The following is a 20794-nucleotide window of genomic DNA, read 5'->3' as shown; positions in this document are numbered from 1 at the left end:
CCATTCAGTGCAATTACTGTCAGAATGTCAAAGAAAGGAGTTTAGTAATGTATCAGTAGCAAACACAGCTCCATGTATATCTGTTTTTCTCCCCGTTTTATGGTGGAATTAGAGGCATATCACTATGCTGGAAATGATTGAAGGTAAAAGAAGAAGGGGATGGCAAAGGATGAGATGGCTAGACAGTATCAATGCAACGAACATGAAATTGAGCAACTCCGGAGGACAGTGGAAGACAGGAGGGCCTGGCATGATGTGGTCCATGGGGTCACGAAGAGTCGGACTCTACTGTGCAACTGAACAACAAAACTTGGACTTCATTCTCAAGAGCCCTAGAAATGCTTTAGGAGACAGGAAAATATACTGTGTATGTTTCTGTATAGATCTAGAATGCACAGGAACAGGGCCAGATCCACCCAGTAGAGAATACAGGGCAAATGGTATTCCAGGGAGTCCAGGATTATTTGAAACAAGGGAAAGGGGCTGCCATTCCCTTTCCTCGTGCCTTTGTTTGATTGTTGTGTTGTGGTGTTTTGGCTTTTTAAAAAAATTTTCTTTGTCCAATCCTTTGTTGCCCTGCTTTGTATATATTGTATGAGCTTTCAGTTCCCCGGGTTTACTATTCTCCCTCTGCTGCTATTGTGGTTTTAGGTCTTTTTAGTACTTTTATTGCTGCTAGTATGGTTTTAGGAATCTGATTTGATTTATTTTTAGCTAGGAAAAAGGCCCGTTGTGGAAATTAATACAAAGACCTCTAGAAAGAGGCTCTGGGCGGGTGCCCCGGCCTTGGACACTCAGTATCAATTTGCTGTGGTGACCTCAGCAGGGTATAATGACACTGAGTCCACCATTTTCTCCAGAGGAACTGATCTCTGCTACCTAAAGAACAGTTGTAATTTTGAGTGATCTCCAGCTCTCACCTGGAGATTGGCAACGATGGTTCCCCAGAAGGGAATGGTTGGTTTGGAGGGTGGAGTCTATGGCTTTGTACCTGTCTGAGGTCCCACGCCTCCTGAAACTTCACCCTCTCCAGGCTCCATCCCTCACATCTCCAGGAATTTCCCACCTGGAGTTGGCAACCTTATCTCCTTCCCAGCCAATCATCGACCTACCTTTATTTTCCCCTCACTCTTTAGCTTTCCACCCTCCACACACCAGCAGCCTCTCCCGTGCTCTGAAGCCCTGACTGCTACGTCATATTGGCTGTCATACGGGGCCCACCTCAGCAGCATATAAGGATACAGAGCCCACCATTTTCTCCGAGGGAACTGATCTCGGCCATCTGGAAAGCAGTTGTAATTCTGAGTGATCTCCAGCCCTCACCTGGAGATTGGACACATTTTACCTCAGAACAGCAAACTGTTTAGAATGTTAGAGGCAAAAGCCAATCAAGTCGCATATGCAAACGACCTCTGTGTTCTGAGGCAAAGGCCAATGAGGCTGCATATGCAAATAACCTCTGTGTTCTGACTGGCTATGGGGGGGGAGACAAACAGCAAAGTGTTTAGAATGTTGGAGGCGAAACTCAGGCAAAGCAGCCAGTGGATAGGGAGACCCTCTGAATGACAGATCAGAGAGCGAACTGATTTTGGAACGTGTGGAATGTTCTAGAGAAGTGCCGCCACCATTCGGCTTTTATTTATAAAGGAGATGTGTTGTTGTCTTCTTAAATAAGCACACTGTCTTTTAAATTATTGTTGGAAGTTACCTTGTATACAGGTCAAATAAACAAATAAATGAAGATGTGGAGTAGAAGTGTATCAAATAAATAAATGAACACAATAGCATTTCCCTGCTGCCCCAAACTGTTGTTCCAAAGGTCTGGGGTTGGGGACCCCTCCCTGATGTTCCTGGTTGCAGCACGGAACAGAGAAATGAAATGGCTGCAGTTGGGCCATGCAGAAAGTTCAGGGAGGGCAACCATATTTACTTATTTATTTATAGCATTTTTAGCCTGCCTTTCTCTGGAATAGAGCTTGATTTGGGTTAAATAATATATTTTTAAAAAATATACAATTCAAAATCTATACAAACTAACAAATGTATGCATTTGCAACATACAGTGTCAATAGCCCTTCCAAATAATTACGCTTTGCAAAGTTGCAGAACCTCAGCAAAGTGGAAGCCTTCCTAACATCTTCAGGAAAGGTTTTTTTTTTTTTTTTAAATCAAAGGTTCTTTTTAATTTATTTTTTCAATTTTTAACAATTCTAACACTTCAAACAGTGAACAATTAATTTTCCAATTACATTCACATCCTGTAAATAGTTCCTGCGTATGTACAACGTTATAACATGTTCAAAGAATTACAATACATTACTCAACACACTTCCGAATATGATTTCAGTAGAAAGATAAAGGGGTGTAACCAAACAGGAAGTTATGCGCATTGTTGGTGGCAGTGTGATAAAATTAAGAAATTCTGGCAAGAAATACTAAACGTGATACAGGAAAGTTGATTGATAAAATAGATGCAGCCACTGAAAAGTCCCTGGATCTAGCAGTGACCATCCAAACTGTGCTACAACAGGGTAAATTTTGCTTTGGGTTGCTTAACAGTGCCATCCTAAGCAGAATCTTTCTCAGGTCTACTTAATGAGGCTTACTCCCATCAAAGAGTCTTTGGGATTGCACTGTAAATAGGCTGAGCTGCACCTCCATAGGAAGAGGCTGTCATGGGAGTCCCTGTGTTTCTCGAGGTAACATACAAGCACATCCTCAGTTGGTTAGGAGGTCCAAGAATAATTATAGGAAAATTATGTTGTACATTGCAGATATTGTGGAAATTATAATAAAACACTAACAAAAACATTTAAAAGGTTAAAAGGCCGCGGTGGCTCAGAGGTTAAGATGCTGAGCTGCAGACCAGAAGGTCTGTAGTTTGGCAGTTTGAGACCCTAGTGCTGCATGATGGAGTGAGCTCCTGTCTCTGGCCCCAGCTCCTGCCAACCTAGCAGTTCGAAAGCAAGAAATTGCAAGTAGATAAATAGGTACCGCTTCAGTGAGAAGGTAGTCATGCCGGCCTCATGACCATGGAGAAGTCTTTGGACAGCGCTGGCTCTTCGGCTTGGAAATGGAGATGAGTACCGCCCCCTAGATTCAGATTTGACTAGTTTGTGAGCAAGGGAAACCTTAATAGCATCCTCTAATAGTTATTTGAGCTATATTAGATTATACATTAGATTTTATTTATTGGTATACATTGCTTGATCTCTTTTATTATTCACTCTACATGTTTAAAATGCAAGTAGTCTGACTGCTGGTGTAATATTCATGTCCATAGTCTGAAGTTCAGAGAATATTACTTCCCTTTGAAATGCACATCTAGTTTTTTTTCTGTACAGATTATTTAGGAATCTGCTTTCACTGCACAAGGTTGCTAATAGCTAAATTTTACTTTGAAGATGGTGAGCTATGTTTCTCCCCTTCCATTTACACATGGTTATATAACAGGATTTAGTAATATGCTTGATTTCTGTCTAAGTGGAGGAGTGGATCCAATAAACATTATTTGGAGTCATCTTTATATGTGTCTTTGTGTTTATTTGCATAAACATTAAAACTGTTTTGACTTTATAAAAATGGTCCAGAGATGATTAGCAGTACAATTGATTTAGACTGGAGTAAGTCTGCATAAGATTTCATTAAAAATAAAGGTTCTTGGGATGTATAAGGGGAATGAATTATCATTTCATCCTAAACACTAGGAATTAGGATACAGTCACTGAAATATACAAGCACAGTAGTTTTGCATAGCCTCTGTTGATTTCAGAATGGCATAAGCAGTTTCTGCCACAAGGATAACTCCCTGCCAACTGTTGGACAGCACAACCACATGTTTTGCGTGAATTGGGGAAGAACGCTAGAACTCTGCTTCTGACTTATAGGCCATTTCCCTTCCACAACCAACTCCCCAACTGGATCTCAGAGTAATTTACTGTACAAACCATACACATACATATCTAAAAATATTCAAAAACAAACTGTTAAATACAATTATCAATTGCTGCCTCTTTATGCACAATATAAAGTGCAATCCTAAGCAAGTTACATGCCATTGAAAGGTGTAACTCTGTTTAGAATGATGCTCACACAGCTAATGAAGTTGAGCAAACCATCTAAAAACTACCCCAAGACTTGTCAGAACTGAAATGTGTTGTACTTGATTTTATTAACCTGCTATGTCAAGCTCAAGGAGAAAGTTTCTGGGAAAAAGTCTTACAGTTTGAGGCAGACAATAAAAAAGGGCCAAATCTGTGCCCTCGTAGACTTGAACTGTTGGACTGAAAGAATCCAGAACACACACTTGGCTAAAAACGGCTAGGAGGGAACTCATACCATCTTAAGCCAGCACCTTTGGCTTTCTAGAGATTCCTGCCTCATGCTTCAAATTACCAGCTATTCCTTTTTCTCCCAAAATAAATCACTAATATCCAGAGGTCATTTCGGGGGGGGGAACGCGGGGGAACGCAGTTCCCCCGGGTGAGGTACGGGGGCGGGGCACATGATGAAGCCCCGCCCCCTGCTTCTGGCCCTCATTCAGCCAAGAGGAGGCAGGAGAAGAGGGAGGGTAAGTTGCTTCCTCCCTGCCTCTCCCCACCCCTGCCTGCCTGGGGCCAGGGAGGGCCTTCGCGGGGCTTCCTTGCACTCCCGCCGGCCTTGCAGGTCCACCGCCGGGCCCCTCATGGGGCTCGGCAGTGGAGCTGCAAGGCCGGGACCGTTGGGGGCGGGGTGTGTGGCCTTATGACACATTTCCGGTGATGTCAGGAGGTGTGGCCTTATGACACACTTCTGGTAATGTCAGGGGGTGTGGCATATGCTAATGAGTTATGCTAATAAGTTCCCCTAGCTCTTTTTCTACGAAATGACCCAGGCTAATATCCACTACATGCTTTGTGGGCTGCAGACATTTAAGTGATTAGAACTATTGTTCTAGTTGACGGATCCCTGTGGGAGGAGAGAACAATAATTTTGCCCATTTGATACTCACTGGGACTAACAGAAGTAGGTAATAATTTTAAAAGAAGAGACCTCCATATTTCTGTGGCAGTGGCCTTTTCTTCAAATGTAACTAATAATGGGAGTTAACAATGTGAGGAATTTGGAAGATCTGGGTTACGCTGTTAATAGTGTTCATTTATTTGTACTTTCATGTATTTTAAACATTGTCACCCTGCTTTGAACTCCAGAAAAGTGAAAAATAAATAGTGTAAATAGATAAACCAAATGTCAAAACCTTCATTGTTTCAATTCTTATTAACTATGTTTTTTAAAATGTTTTTAGAGACTTGAAGATAGAAAATCTCTTGCTAGATGAAGACAGCAATATTAAACTTATTGGTAAGATGTTTTTATAACCATTCTAATAATTGATGGTTCTGTGATATTATTAAAAATTCAAATACACTCCTGTGTATTAATGTATTGATATGTCTTAGAAAATGTAGCAAGAGAAGTGAAGATCTTACGCTCTTTTTTGGTGAAAATGATTCAGTAAGTAGCAAATCCGAATGTACTACTTGGAAAGAAGACTGCTGACGTCAGTAAAACCTTCTGCCTTGTATCATTGGAGTAACAAAGGCTATTTGCTCTAATTGTATTGAAAATTGTATTGTATAGATAACACAGCATATAATGGGGGAAATAGCAATTTGTAATTTATAGTCTACAAAGCTCAGCTCATATGGCAAACAGTTGTTTTTCTGTTCCTGTGAACAGATAGTGTAAAAAATGTGTACCCTGCCTCGACCACTAATCCCCAGTTTTTCCATAGACAAATACATTAGTTGGGCTCCCTCTAGAAGCACAGTATTATTCAGAGTAGATAAATATTAACATACATGATCCAAGCCAATGCGACCCTATTGCAAAACACAAGGCTCCAAAGTATCTCCTGAGAACTAAGCCACAGTTCTGATTCTTATTGCCTTTTCTTATACAACCCTTGTAGGTTTAAGGGTTTCTATTCCCAGAGGCTTTTGCCTCTGCTGCTGCCAACAGGGATTCTTAGATCACGCAGCAGGAAGCAAAATACTGCTCTGTACAATAAGGCTACACTGCTGCAAAATCAGAATGAAAGATTGATTGAGAAACCTTTTATTAAAATTGTCAATGGCTCCTTGATTTTACAGCAGCCTATTCACTACAGTCAGAGCATTATTTGTCAACATTCTGCAGACAGTGCAGATTACTCATCTCCTTTCAGTATCTGTTAATAACTCCCATTAATGCTAGTTGTGGGCATTGCAAGGAAAATATTCCCTTAAAAGAGAACATCTGCTTATAGTTAATTTTGTGCCTACACATTTTCTACAGCAGCAAGTCTGAATGCAGAGTAGATGCCAGATGACTGTTACTTCAAGAGAGAGGCTTCATTTCCTCAGAGGTGACGAAAATTATTACTTAAAACTAGGCCAACAAATCAGTGAATGAGGCATACTACACAAAGCCAATATATGAGACTTCTTCTGATGTTAATAGGGTTTAGAATATTTAAGGGATTTAATATATTCTTTAAAATAATTACTTTTACCTTTAATTGTTTATTTTTTATTTAATTAAGTGACCTTGTATAAGAGAAAAGGTGGGGTCAAATTATATTGAAGAATTATCACTTGCTAGCTCAGTTTAATGGCTAAGTGAAAGCAGATGGTTTGTAAAGTTCTGATGACAACCACAGGTGGGTTTAAAAGAATTTCTGTAATTTCCTTGTTATTAGGTGTTTGATCATCTAACACTACCTAAAGCTAACATCAAAATAGAGATATGGCAGGAAACATATACACAAGTAGAACTAGATGCTAAATTCAGAAGTGTTCAATTTGCATAAGAAAAGTCACTTTATAATATGCAGTATGGAAAGAAGTTTAGAGCTTTTTTGTAGCAATAAAACAATTTATCGTCAGATCCACACATCTGTGATAGCCATAAATGCAGCGGATTGTATTCAGTTGTGTGCCTCAAATTGAACAGGGCTATTTAATACCCTTGGCTAACAAACCGCAATTTTAAAATGAGATGGTCACTTCGGGTTTTTTAAATGCAGTCGTTTGGCTATAGCTTTAACTTTTTAATGTAAGAGAATGAACTTGAGGCATTTAAGAATCCTTAGAATTATCACCATTACAAAACTCTCAGCAGTCAAGTGTAGATTACCTAAATGCAATGCCATTGAACTCAGTAGAATAGTTCCTGTCTGCATAAAGGGTTGCATCATACCATCCTTATTTGTGGTATGTGCCACTTTGAGCATCAGACCATCTTTATTTGTGGTATGTGCTACTGTAACAGCCCTGATATGTAGCATCACTTAAGTGTTGGTGTCATATGACTTAGGGTGCTCCTTCATGCTCCCTTGAATGTGGCATGAACTTGACTTGCACGGGGTAGCTGTTCATATCTGATTCCATTGTGGGTGTCCTACCTAAACCATTGATTTCATGGGGTGATTGCATTCTGGATTATGGGGGGCACGTATCTACCCCATATTTCTTCCTGATGGATCCTTCCTGGTGGAGTTGCGTACTCAAAGAAGAACACATTTAAGGGTTATACCTATGCTTTGATGCCAGGCTGCAATATGGCTTGATATATACTGCAAATGAGTGCACGGAAATGAGCTAAGTAATAATTCCATTGTTATAGCTAGCTAGGTCTAGAAGAATAAAAGAGTTTTATCCTATACATCCTTGGTTTCACACCATTATTTTAGCATCAAGGGAGTTTTTTCATATATACTTCTCTTGATAAATACTGATTTTTTTTAAGTTTTAACAGCTGTTAAAGTTAACTGATACCTTAATGTTACACTGCTGAGAACCCACTACTGAAAATATGATGGATGGATGGATGGATGGATGGATGGGATGTCTCTGTGTGTGCATGCCATCCTACTGGTTCATTTATATAGAATAGTATCCAGTGCCTTTTCATAACGGCTAGTATGGCCCTTCCTTGTCCCACCAGGTCACCTTCTCAGCAGGCTGTTGTTACACAACCAGGCAAGGGGCATCCAGCCTGCCTTTACACCAAGGCAAGGTGATCTGTGCTCCCTTGGGAGTATCTGTCAACTGATTCTTCCTCAGGGCTCTATGTATTTCTGTGTTCTAGCTTTGTTTAGGTATTTCCTGTATATCAGATTCTTGGGGGATAATGCACTGATAGCTACTCCTAGGGGAGGGTGCATCCAGCTGAATAACAGTGGCCCAATGAAGACACAGTGCAGCACAACAGGGGAAGTATATATTAACTTATCTGGGGCAGCTCCACATCCTATGTGTATGAAGTCAGCAGAATTAAATCTAGAATGTGTTTCATATGTTCTCCTTTTTCTCTTAAACAGTTCGGTAGCCAAGCAGAAGGTTATTTAACACTAGGAATCAGGCCCGTTGTAGCAATAAAGACAACGAACACTAACTTGGCTGGCCGGCCACAGGGCCCTGTCTCCTTCGTGCGCCCCCGGCCGCCTGAGGGCCTGGTGGCCAGCCTCGTTCCTCCCCCCACCGCGCGCTCGAGGGGGCGGCTGGCCAGCCTGGCAGCCCCCCTCCACACACTCGAGGCGTTGGTAAGCAAAGCTGGTGGGGCTTGTTTGTCCACCCGCCTGCCCGCGCAAGGTCCCAGCATGCCAATGTGGCTGGCCTTGTCCCTCCCCCGGTGCACGCTCGGGGGGGGGGCGCGGGCCAATCTGGGCGAGCTCCTCCCTCTCCCCACGGCCCACGTGAGGTGCCGGCGGGCAAGCCAGCTGGCATCGCGCCTCCCCCCTGCCGTGCGCTTGAGGCGGTGGTGGGCCAATCTGGCTGGGCTCATTCCTTCTCCCCCCCCGAGGTGCCCAGCCTTGTCCCTCTCCCCACCGTCCGTTTGAGTGAGCGAGCACCGCACATCGTGGTGGAGCGGCAGCAAGCGAGGGACTCCTTATGTGGGAAGCAGTGGGAGGAAGCCAGTGCTGGCTGCTGTGGGGCTCGGTCTGCAAACGCTGCAGCCGGCAGACCATCCTGGCCGTCCAGCAGCTCTCAGCTGGGATGAAGGCCATGCAGCCAGTGGCCAGGGACCCTGTTCTGACTGGCAGTGGGGGTGGCCCAAAGGCTGTGGGGGCACGTGGACACAAATAGCGCTTTATAATAAGGAGAGATACATTGACGTAGACACTTGAGCTTATGTAGTAATCTTTGTCTTTAAGCATTTCTGCAATTTCCTGTCTAAATTAATTGATAATTACATTTCCCTTGGATCCACATAGATCATCATACATTTTTTTAAAATGAAGAATCAGCTAACAACCTTAAATGAAAGCAGACCCTTTAAGTAACCTGGTCAAAAGGCAGGAAAACAGATATTTCGAGTGTTCTGTTGTTCCCTTGCAGTGTTTAAAGATCTGTTCCTTCTTTTCCCCCCACAGACTTTGGCTTGAGCAACTGTGCAAGTATCTTGGGTTACTCTGATCCTTTCAGCACACAATGTGGCAGTCCAGCCTACGCAGCACCAGAGCTTCTTGCAAGGAAAAAATATGGTCCCAAAATAGATGTTTGGTCCATGTGAGTTTCTGATTTTGAAAAATCTATTTGTTTGGATTTTTCTCCTCTCTCTTTTAACCTTTATGTTAGCAATAGCATGAAGTTCTAATTGGAATTGCTGCTAAAGAAGAGCATCCCACTTTGGAAAATGGATGATAGTACTAGTGATTGTAATTGTTAGTGTTGTCATTGCAGTGCAACATGCTAAGAGCCTTTCAAGCATAGATGAGTCTGTTCTTTAAAGTGATTGCAATCTATTGTGTACAGTTTAATGTGACTGCTGAAATTCTCAGACTGCAGACTAAGGCTGATTCTAAGCAAGGGAGCAAAAATTACCTAGGCAGGCTTCTACTCTGCTGTTGCTCAGTCAGCACTTAACAGAGCTCTGAATTCTCTGTAAAAATCGTGTAGTGCTCATCACCAAACTTTCTGAAAGTAGCACCTGTTCAGAAAAGGTTGAATTTCTCTCTGCAATTTTGGTATAGTTTGGTGTAGTGGTTAAGAGCGGCGGACTCTAATCTGCAGAACCAGATTTGATTTTCCACTCCTCCACATGCAGCCATCTCGCTGACCTTGGGTCAGTTGCAGTTCTCCCAGCGCTGTTCTCTCAAGAGCAGTTCTCTCAGAGCTCTCTCAGCCTCACCTACCTCACAGGGTGTCTGTTGTGGGGAGAGGAAGGGAAGGCGATTGTAAGCCTCTCTGAGGCTCCAAGTGAAGGGCAGGGTATCAATCCAACTCTCCTCCACCTCCTCCGTTTGCACCTATTTCCTGGGCTGCAGGTTTGCTGGGGGGGCAGAGTTAAGTATAGCCTATCATTTTATAGTTTAATTCATTTATTTTTATGTTTAATTATTGCAGTTTTGTAATAGTGCTATAGCAATCATGAAAAATAAGTGCAATATATTAATGAGAGTGGCTTAAGTTATAAAGTGAAAAGCAGTATTTAGTTCCCTCCTCCATGAAGCACTGATAATTAACAGTTGATTCATTCATGGATACTGTGACTGGTCTCTGGAGAGAACAGGCAGTGATATGCTTGAAATGAAAGAAAGATAAAAGGGTTGGAACACTTTCCCTATGAGGAAAGGTTAAAGCGCTTAGGGCTCTTTAGCTTGGAGAAAAGACGACTGAGGGGTGACATGATCGAGGTTTATAAGATTATGCATGGGAAAGAGCAGGTAAAGAAAGAGGTACTTTAAAAGGAGGAAAAATTAAATGAACAATAACCCTAAAAAACCTTCAGTAGCACTTTGCGTATTTGCACTGGATGGCCTGCAGCTGTATTTTTTTTGAAATGGCCACAAATGAGATGTAATAAAAGACTGGGGAGAGAGATTCTGATATATAACGGGTTGCCAACAATTATTGTCTGGATTCCCTATAAAACGGAGTAAACAAACTATGGCAATTTCAGAGTTAATGGCTAGTGTGGAAGCAACAGAAAACTCTGCTCTGTATTCAGTGCACTGTGATGTGAAAGCAAGAGAAATGTTAGCTGAACAAACTTAGAAAATGATTTCTTTCTGTAGGAAGTGACATGAGTTTTTCAGTGACTGTACAGTATGAGTCATAAGAATTTAGTGTGCCACCAGATAATGAAGTAGAATTGTTGGATGTGTTTCAGAGAATTTTCAGGCTGCCCTGTACTATTTGAATGCATTCCATTGATCTCAGAGTGGATAAAGCAGTGATGAGTTCTATCTTTTAGTTGTTTTTTTTTGCAAGCAGCTACTTTGGAGAGGGTGTTTAAAAAAAAAATGGTGGAGCCCAGTTTACAGTATCCATGCTGAGATAAAACCCAAAGCAAAACTGTCAAACGGCTCCTTAATTGGTTTCTCCTACCTAGGATCATTCATCTGCAGCAAACGAGCTCTTACTGTGACATTCATTCAGTTCAAGGGAATGCTACAGTACTTCTGTATGTCCTTTAACCTGCATCAATACATTTAAGGAAAAGATGGTGTTTCATTTATGGCGTTTTCCTGTATAGTAGAGGCTATAGCAACACATTATAGTGTACTGATTTGGTCCTCCCGCTTTGCACTGCTGAGTGCATGGAATCTGTATAGTGTGAGAGTCAGTACTGAAGACAACCTCTGTACATGTAAATGCAGCCCAGAGATGTCAACACCTTTTTAAATTGATATGTCTTTTACTGGCATCCATGTAAGATAACTCGGAAGATAAAGTACAAGTCTCTTTCAGTCCAGCATGTTATGTAGCATCTGAAGCTAGTTTTAGCTCCCAGGTTGTGTTCATATAAAGCTGCTCTGTACCGAGCTGCACCGTCAATACATCTAGCCCAGTACTGTCTGCTCTGATTTGCAGCAGTTTTCCAGAGTTTCAGGCTGGGAAATGTCTCCCAACACTTGCTTCCTGAGATCCTTTTAACTGGAGGTGCTGGGGATTAAACCTAGGGTCCTTTCTGCATTTGCCTGCTACTCTGGATTTTCTCAGTGTTCGATTCGAGGCAATTTAAGTCCATGGCAAAACAGCATCCAAATAACCCGGGGCAACAGCAGGCTGAAACCGGGCTGACCACTGAATGTAATGCAGAATGGGGGGAAAGTCTTAATAAAAAGAAGGTTGAACTCAGTTTTAGTGCAGAACTTTTTTGGTGGGGGGCTGGATTAAAAATAATGTTGAATTCAATTTTAGTGCAGAATGGCTTGGAGGACACCCTGGTGAACACGAATTAAAAGGAGAGTGCAGAAAGGGCCTAGGACATTCTGCATGCAAAAGGGGTGCTGTCCTATTGATCCACAGCCCTCCATTATAATTTACTGTGTTTAGCCAGCCAAATAGGATCTGGTTTTCAGAGTGTGTTTCCCACCATGTGTTGAGATAAAGAAGTAGTAAAGTGTTCAAATTAACAAAATAGCATGGTCTGCTGTAGCAAAGGCAGCAGATAAATCCAGTAGGAACAACACACAGACATGGCCTTTGCATTCAGATGGAGATCATCAATTAAAGCCACCAGTGCCATCTCCATTCCCTGTCTTTGAAGAACATCGTAAGCTGCTTTGTGTTGCCACTGGGAAGAAAGGTGGAGTATAAATTAACCAACTAAACCAATAAACATTGCCTGACCAGACTGAAAAGTCCCAGAGTGCATGAGTACAAGAAGGCCTGGAGTTGGTCCACCACTGCTCTCAATCACATGAAGCTGTCTATACCAAATCAGACCACTGGTTCATCAACGTCAGTGGCTCTTCAGGGTCTCAGGTGGATAGAGGTCTTTTACATTACCTATTACCTGATCCTTCTAATAGGAGATTGAACCTGAGACCTACTGTATGCCAAGCAGATGCACTACCACTGAGCCACAACCCCTCCCCAGAAAGGACATATTAGAGACAGGGTGATAACTGGCCACATCCCATTTCTGTAGGGATTTTTTAAGTAGGTGATGGATAACTTCTTTGAGTGGCCAAGGGAATGTGCATTGAGTTAGTGACTGATTTTTGATAACCATAATGACTCATTTATGTGGTCCTTGACCAGTAAACTTCTAATGGAATATATCTGCTTGTTTCAATGTTTTCCCACTGCTCCTCTTTTACAGCGGTGTAAATATGTATGCAATGTTGACGGGAACACTGCCCTTTACTGTGGAACCATTCAGTCTGAGAGCTTTGTACCAGAAAATGGTTGACAAAGAAATGAATCCCCTCCCCACTCAGCTCTCCGCAGGTAAATAATGTTAAGCTTAAGTGCTGTTACATTTTTGGTCCATACAACCCTCACCATTAATTTTGTGCATCAGCCTTTTAGTTTCCTTTAGGCAATGGCTTTGGGCATAATTTCAATGGATTTGCTGCTGACTGAACATGCTATGACCAGTAGTGGTAGAACTTCACAAGAGAGTTGGGATCCAGAAGACTTCTCAGAAGTTGTCATTTATGTTGATTAAAGCATACTCAACATTCCAGGCACTGTATATGCAGTACGTTAACTGTTATATGCCATACTAGAACTTACAGTTTTGATTTCTATTGAAATCATTGGCAAATTCTTGTAGGCTGGGGGGGAACAAAATTTTGTATATGGAAGTCATAGTATTTCTCATTCCATGTTTCATTTTAGTAGGAGGTTAGCAGAGATTATAATGTGAAAGCATCTGAAATAATCCATAGGATATTATTTGGGGTGTTGTGTTTGGTTCAGCCAGTTCGTGATTGGTAGTTTGGAGCTATATGGCTATAAATCTGTTCTTTAATGACTCAATTATTGTTTGGCTAAAGTGGTTTCAAACTAAATTGATGCTGGTCCTTTATGTAGGAGCTATTGAAACTGGTCATTCTGGTCATTCCATCAGCTAAATACTTCAAATGTTTGAATTTCAGTGGCCGAATGAAGTAAACTGAAAGTTTCTGTCTTCGTTTTGGTGGGGGAATTGTTAAAATAAAAAATAACATTGGTGTCAGGAAGAGTTAATGTGAAAAGATTTACATCCAGAAAAGTAAAAATGAAGCCCAATATGATGAAAGTAGTTTGTTTTGACAAACAGATGTTTAATATAATACTTATTCTCGTACTTTGGTCTTTATGTCAGCAGAACTCCAGAATTCTTCACTGTACTTCAGAAAGTGCAGCATTAGATTATTGTGATCATCAGAAGGAAAACCTGTTGATTAATGAATTGATTCTTTGGGGAATATGTCACACTGTTTAAGAAACAAATGCCCTCTGTGGCCAAGGGAAGCCTTCTGACAGTAAAAGGTAGGGGGAGGGGACAGAGCTCTTTCCTGGGTTGTTGTGGCCTGTCAGGGAGGACTTGTTATGGCCAGGGCCAGCAGCAATCACTGGGTCTTCCATGACTTTCTCAGGCCAAGCTGCTCACTACTGTTGAACACTGGCCTCCATAGGAAAGCCAATGCAGTGTAGTGGTTAGAGTTTCAGACTTGTTTCAGGTTATGAGCCCCAGGTTCAAATTCCCATTCCTCCGTAGAATCTTGGGCCAGTCATGCACACTCAACCTAACCTACCTCACAGGATTGTTGTGAAGATAAAATGGAAGAGAATTATGTCAGCTGCTGCGGGCCCACATTATGGAGAAAGGCATTGCATAAATTTAGTTTTAAAAAATAGCTGAATGGGGGGCAGGTAAATTGTAGTTTGGTGGGCAGGTGGGAAGGAGAGAAGGAAGCAGGGAAAGGTGAGTTACGGGGGCTGCCAGAAGGAGGGAAAGACGAAGTAGTGTGGGGATAAGGATACGGGAAAATTTAGATGCCCCTCATAAGTCTTTGCAGGTTCCCAACTGGGCCTGGCCTAGTGGCCAGCACAGCACAGCAACGCTCCGGCAGAAAACAGGCCCACCCTGCCCCTCGCCCCCTCCCTGGTCACCCGCGCAGGGTCGGACCGCCCATAGAAGAATTTAGGCATTTGCCTATGGAGGGGCATCGTGCTGGCCTGCTGCCCTGTCCCCGCCAAAAGCCCTGCTCTGTTGCAACTAAGGGGGTGTCTTGGCACTCCTGAGCTTGGCCTGCTCTGGCGGGATGGGGATTGGCTGCTCTGACTCCCAGGACTCCCCCTGCTGCTGCACCAAGAAGAGGAGAGTAAGCGGCGAGGTAGGCATGTGTGTCAAACCCCTTGCCCCTCCCGTCCACTCAGAGGCCACCCTTCCCCCCTGCCTGTGCCTGGGGTCTCCCCCCTGCCTTCCCCCACCTGCTTGCTTCCCCCCACACACCTTGCCTTCGTGGACCCACGTCCCCCTTCAAGCGTTGCTACAGGCCCAGCATCAGGAGGGGTGCGTGGGGGGCTGGGGCGCCCCTCCTGTTCGCCTCGGGGAAACAGGATCAGGCCAGTTCCTCAAATGAGGGAGGGAGAGGACAGATCCCTCCTGGGATCACAAACCTGAGGGCAGCAGGGGAGCCAGTCGCTTATACTCCCTCTAAGCTGCATAGTCCTGTAGGGCTGTGAGCAAAAATTCTATTTTGTGAGCTACTGGTCTTAAAGTTGTGAGCGAGCGATTTGGCTGCTGCATAAATTAGTTTGCTCTGGAGCACTCGGAGGATTTGGGGGGGGGGAACAGAGGCGACAAGGGATCCTCTCCAAGTGGCCTAAGGAGGGCTAAAAGGCGGTGTCAGGTATTCGCCTCCTTTCATGTTTGTCTTGCCACATGTCTTTCTTGGAAAACTGAACTTTCTACCTCTTTGGCTGTTGAAGAAGTGGGGCAGGAGGGAATGGGTGGTCCAGCTGGCGGGAGGCTTGAAAGACTGGAAAGGTCCTCCTGTGACCCACTGGATTACGTCACTCGGAGCACCCTCACAGGGCCCGAGCGGAGTCGTACGTGGAAGAGTTCGCTGTTGTGCCTTCTCTCCTGACACCCCCCCCGGTGATGGGCTGTCTGGGTTTCAGTAAGTCTGGCATACAAAAGGAGATCTGTTAGCTTGGCTTGCCGAAGCTCTTGACTTGACCACCAGCCAGTCTCCCCTCTCAGACACTGGAAATTTGTAAACTCCCCCCCCCCGCCTCTTCCACGTGCCTGAAAGTAGCTTGCATTAGTTCAGTGAGGAAACATTTCTTACATATGTGGGGTAGAGAAAACATGGGAAACCTTTGCTGCAAATGAGTTTTCAAAGCCACAGGATGCTTTGTAAATCTTTGGTGAAAATAGATTTGCTTAATTGTATTCTGTTCTTTTAATTTGCTGAGAGAGAGTTGTGAAGAGGGGAAATAAAATCTGCTCTGACTTAAGCATGTTGTGCGCTACCTGTGATTTATAAGACCAGCCTTCAGCCATGCATAGTGATCCATCCAGGGCTTGATAAACTTAAACCACCTGTCTCTGCTGCCTGTATGGTGATATCACACATGTGACTGTCAGCCTCCCACATCTGCTGATTGAGCAGAAACAGCACCAGCTGTTAGCCTGGTACTTCGGGCACTCATTAAAAGTGGGTCCAAAGTATTTCCGAAAACCTGTAAAGAAAACATAACAATTATATTAATATCTACTTTATTAGCAATAGCTAGAATAACACTTGCACAGAAATGGAAATAAAAATCTATTCCTACCTCGTCATGTTGGCAAAATAAAATATGGGAACATTTTGTTTATGGTAAAATAGTTAACCAACAAATGTACTGGAACACTAACTCCTATCAGAAAATATTCCAAGCTATATGGTTCCCAGTAGTTCAATACCTTGCAGAGGGAGAAATTATCCCCAAAAACAAACAATATCAGGAGTTACTGTATTTCTGATTTATAGAGGCAAGCGCCCGAGATCATAATGGCGAAACAGTATATGTATGCTATACGTTTTGTTAATGCCATAAAGTTCAGCTAACCAAATTATTGTGTCATTTATGTGAAAGCTTGTTGATGTACTGTATTGAAACAATAAAAATTTAAATAAAAAAAAGGAAGTGGGTCCAAAGGAAGTCCTAACAGATGATATTACTGCTTCTGGTTTTAAAATGCCCTAGAGTTGTGCTCTGCCTTAACTCTGCTGCACTCCTTCTTTTGAGGTGGACCGAAGGAGCTGACTTGCTGAGCAAAATGATCTGGCATGCTGCTGTTTGGAACACATGCTAGGGGTCACCTACCCATGACCTAGTGCATCCTCTAAAAATCTTCAGTAATAAAAGAATGACCATGTTGTTTTTTTCTCCTGAATATCTGCCTTACAAGGAATGTGTTATCACATCACACTGGCAGTATGTTACTGGTGAAGTCAACATAGCTTGCTTTCATATAAATGGACAAAGAACAAACAAGTGGGCATCTATAATAGACTGATTTAGATAAGATATGGTTAAATACAAAAGAGAAATTTATTAAAGGAATGTATAATTTTTGGTTGGAGTGGAAAATGGAAGAGGAACAGATAAAGCCATCAATGATAGCATGGATGCAGGATTGGGGCTATAATTTGAGTGTTGAACAATGGGAAAAAGTGTGGACAAGAAATATAAAATTTGTAAGAACAAGTGTTTTTAAAGAAAACATTATAAAGATGTTTTACAGATGGCATATCTCGCCGGCTAGACTAAATAAATTCAACGGGAAAATAGGGAAAAATTGTTGGAAGTGTAAATTTTGCACTGGTACTTTCTACCATATGTGGTGGCTTTGTACCAAAACAAGGAAATATTGGGCTATGGTGAAAGAAATTATAGATAAAATGCTTGGGAAAGATTTCCCTTTGAAACCTGAGTGTTGTTTGTTAAGCATGTTACCAGATTCATATAAAGAAAAAGAGTTGTATTTAATTATGCAGATACTAACGGCAGCGAGGATTGTATTCGCAAAAAGATGGAAGGAGGAATGTATTCCTTCCAAGGATGAGATTATAAGTAAACTATTTTATATTGCAGAAATGGAGAAACTAACCTATATTGTTGAAGAAAGAAATATGGAAAAGTATGGAAAAGTATGACAAATATTGGAAAAAATTTTATGATTGGTTGAAAGAGTCAAGATTGGGTGTAAATTAACGTAACTCTATTATTTTGGTGCCAAAGTTGGAACTATCTAAGTTATATGATGGAAGATCTCTGTAAATATGTACATTTGGTACATATGTACATTTGGTGGTGTGTTAGTTTGTCTCACTTTGAGTGAGGTATATTTGTTGAATATTTAATAAACAGATTATAAAAAAAAATGTCCATGTCGTCTGATTAACTGCTGATTATTTTCTCAAAAGGATAATGGCCATTCTTTTGCTTTTTTTGTGTCCTTGTAGTCTTTGGTGCATCTTTATTTATTTAGCACATTTTTATTCCACCTTTTCTCCAAGGATTTCAGGGCAGTGTACATTGTTCTTCCCTCCTCCATTTTATTCTTGTGAGGTAGCTTAGGCTGAGAAAGAGTAAGAGACCCAAGGTCGTCCAGCAAGTTCCATGACTGTATTTCGCATCCAGCACCACTTAATCCCAGTAAGTCTGCAGCACAACCCCATACTGCATGTTAAAATGCTATGAACTGTAAATTAGGAGCTCCTCTATCATGCTCTAAAAAATCTTTTCCCCTCTTCTCAATAGTTTTTTTTATTTGTAATGGAAGAATCATAAACATTTTGCAAAACAACTGCTGCTATTACTTAGCAGTTGAACAATTATGTATAATGCCTAGTGGACTGACAGCATACCAGAAGCATTCTTGAGCAATGTATGCAACATCGCTTGTTAAATTTAAACATGTCTGGTGTGGTTCAGTTTGGCTAGTATGAAGCTATGTTAGTGGAAAAGGCTAGAGTGGTTTTCTGTTTTTAGGGAGAGCTATTTTTTGGGGGTAGTGTGATTCTACTTGCTGGACATCCCCCCCCCCGGGGCCTGCGAGGTTGGAGATTTTGGGGGTTGAGCCTGAGCAGTGGGTGTTGCCTTCTGACACACTTCCGGTGATATCAGTGGGTGTGGCATGTGCAAACAAGTTATGCTAATGAGTTGTGCTAATGAGCTCCTGCACCTCTTTTTCTACGAAAAGACCCCTGAGAGAAACTATAGCAGACATAGCAAATAAAGGTGAATACTTGGGGGGCGGGGAGAGAAATTGGTTAAAAATATGAAATGGAAACGGAAGAAAGATAGGAGCAAGAAATAGGTGCGTTACAAAATTTTGGAGCAATCAACAACGCTCTGCTAAGAACACAAAGGCATAAGCATCTTTTCAGAAGCTAAGTGTTCTTCTGCCCTTTAGATATATGATCCATGCTGCACCTGTCATTAGCTCTGAGCACACTGTATGAATGAGCAAGACCTGTGTCAAAACAGGATTCACTTGTGATCCATCATTTCTACTCACAGCAGTACATTTTCTCATCGTTCTATTATTTGCTAGTCACAGTACATTATTCTCAAAAATATTTCTGAAATTAAATATCATTTTACCCTCTCATTCACATCCCCAATGGGAGCCACGGCAAATATAGTTCATTTTTAAGATTCATGTGTATGGCATTTGTACCTTTGTTCTGGACTCTAGCATGAAGTTATGTTATATTGGGATAGCTGAGAGAGAGACATAAAAGAATTCTTGGGAAAAGAAGTTTTCAGAAATGAAACTTGTCATGGTCACTCACCATACTACAGCTTTATTTACAGGATTGTGGCCTGTAGCAGCAGAGCATTTCCTTAATAAAACCACAGCTGTAGGGTGGGTTTCCACACTTGGACCTTTTTTTCAGCTGCTGAAGGATCTCTTTTCTGCATTCAGTTGTAAGCTCCGCATGGTACTTAATATGGCTTGGTATCCCTCTGGGCAAGATGTCTTTACACAGATGTCTAAAAAGTTCAGCACAAGTCAGTTCTTAAAAGAAAAAGAACATAGAAAACCATGTGATACAATGGATTGCCAGCAATGTTATCAGGATTGTCTGTTCAGAATGAGCGAATCAGTAATAGCAGCTAATATGGAATCAACCATAGGCTGGATTTATATCCACATCTGTAAAAGAAATATATCCAGAATTCCCCTAGAGCTCAAAACCCTAAAACAGCAATATAAAAACTTTTTAGCAGAGAGAAAAATTTAAGAGCACAAAGAGATTCCTGGATCCAGATGATCCAAGTCTCCAAATCAAACAACCCAGCAATCTTTTGGCACTTAAAGCCAAGCTCCACACAGTGCCTCCAAGGATAACTTGCAACATCTCTCCCTGGCTTTGGGACTCTCACTTCCACACGTTCTGTTCAACTTAATCAGACCTACACACTCCTCTAGAGTTTCACCCACAAAACTTCCCATGGCCTCTGGCAACAACCAAAGAAGTAAAAAAACTAATAAATCAGTTGAAAACCAGCAATGCTCCTGGAAGTGACATGATAATTCCAGAAATGATAAAACGTAATACTGATTGGTGGGCTCAAATACCTGAGACTTGCAATTATCATCCCAATATATAAGAAAGGAGAGAAATCAAAACCTGCCAATTTTCAACCAATTAGCCTCCTCAGTGCTGTTAGTAAACTATATTCAAGATATCTATATTGGAAACTCCTTGACTGGCTAGATCAGGAACACATTCTTATGGACGAGCAAACAGGTTTCAGAGCTGGCCGCTCTACTAGAGACCAGTGTCTGTACCACCTAGCAGAGAAATAAGCCAAATGGAGCACTCTATGCCACCTTTGTCGATTTCAAAGCCAAAGTAGCATTTGACAGTATCCCCAGAAACAGGCTCTGGGGAAACTCCTCAGTAGATCAAAGACTCTACATACTTATTTGCTCGCTGTATGAAGGAAACTCTCAAAGTAAGGTGCATTCCTCAAGGCCCTCTCTCCGACAAGACAAAAGGTCAAGTGGGCCAAGGGTCAATGGACTCAGACTTTGATTT

The 20794-nt window shown here is 42.1% G+C and overlaps 1 protein-coding gene across 1 annotated transcript in view; it reads left to right on the top strand.

Annotated features, from left to right (window-relative positions):
* The window catches only part of HUNK (hormonally up-regulated Neu-associated kinase), a gene marked incomplete at its 3' end in the record, with an annotated part of 81356 nt that extends 68154 nt beyond the window's left edge, over positions 1-13202 (top strand). Inside the window, exons 3-5 of the mRNA XM_015415608.1 lie at positions 5285-5340; positions 9395-9530; positions 13075-13202. Coding sequence (XP_015271094.1) covers positions 5285-5340; positions 9395-9530; positions 13075-13202 — 320 coding nt within the window. The remainder of the gene's footprint in view (positions 1-5284; positions 5341-9394; positions 9531-13074) is intronic.
* Between the last annotated feature and the right edge of the window lie 7592 nt (positions 13203-20794).

The sequence above is a fragment of the Gekko japonicus genome, unplaced genomic scaffold (genome assembly GCF_001447785.1).
Source record: "Gekko japonicus isolate JY-2015 unplaced genomic scaffold, Gekko_japonicus_V1.1 scaffold2682, whole genome shotgun sequence".
Classification (NCBI taxonomy): Eukaryota; Metazoa; Chordata; class Lepidosauria; order Squamata; family Gekkonidae; genus Gekko; species Gekko japonicus.
This window is presented reverse-complemented; position numbering and strand designations above follow the sequence as displayed.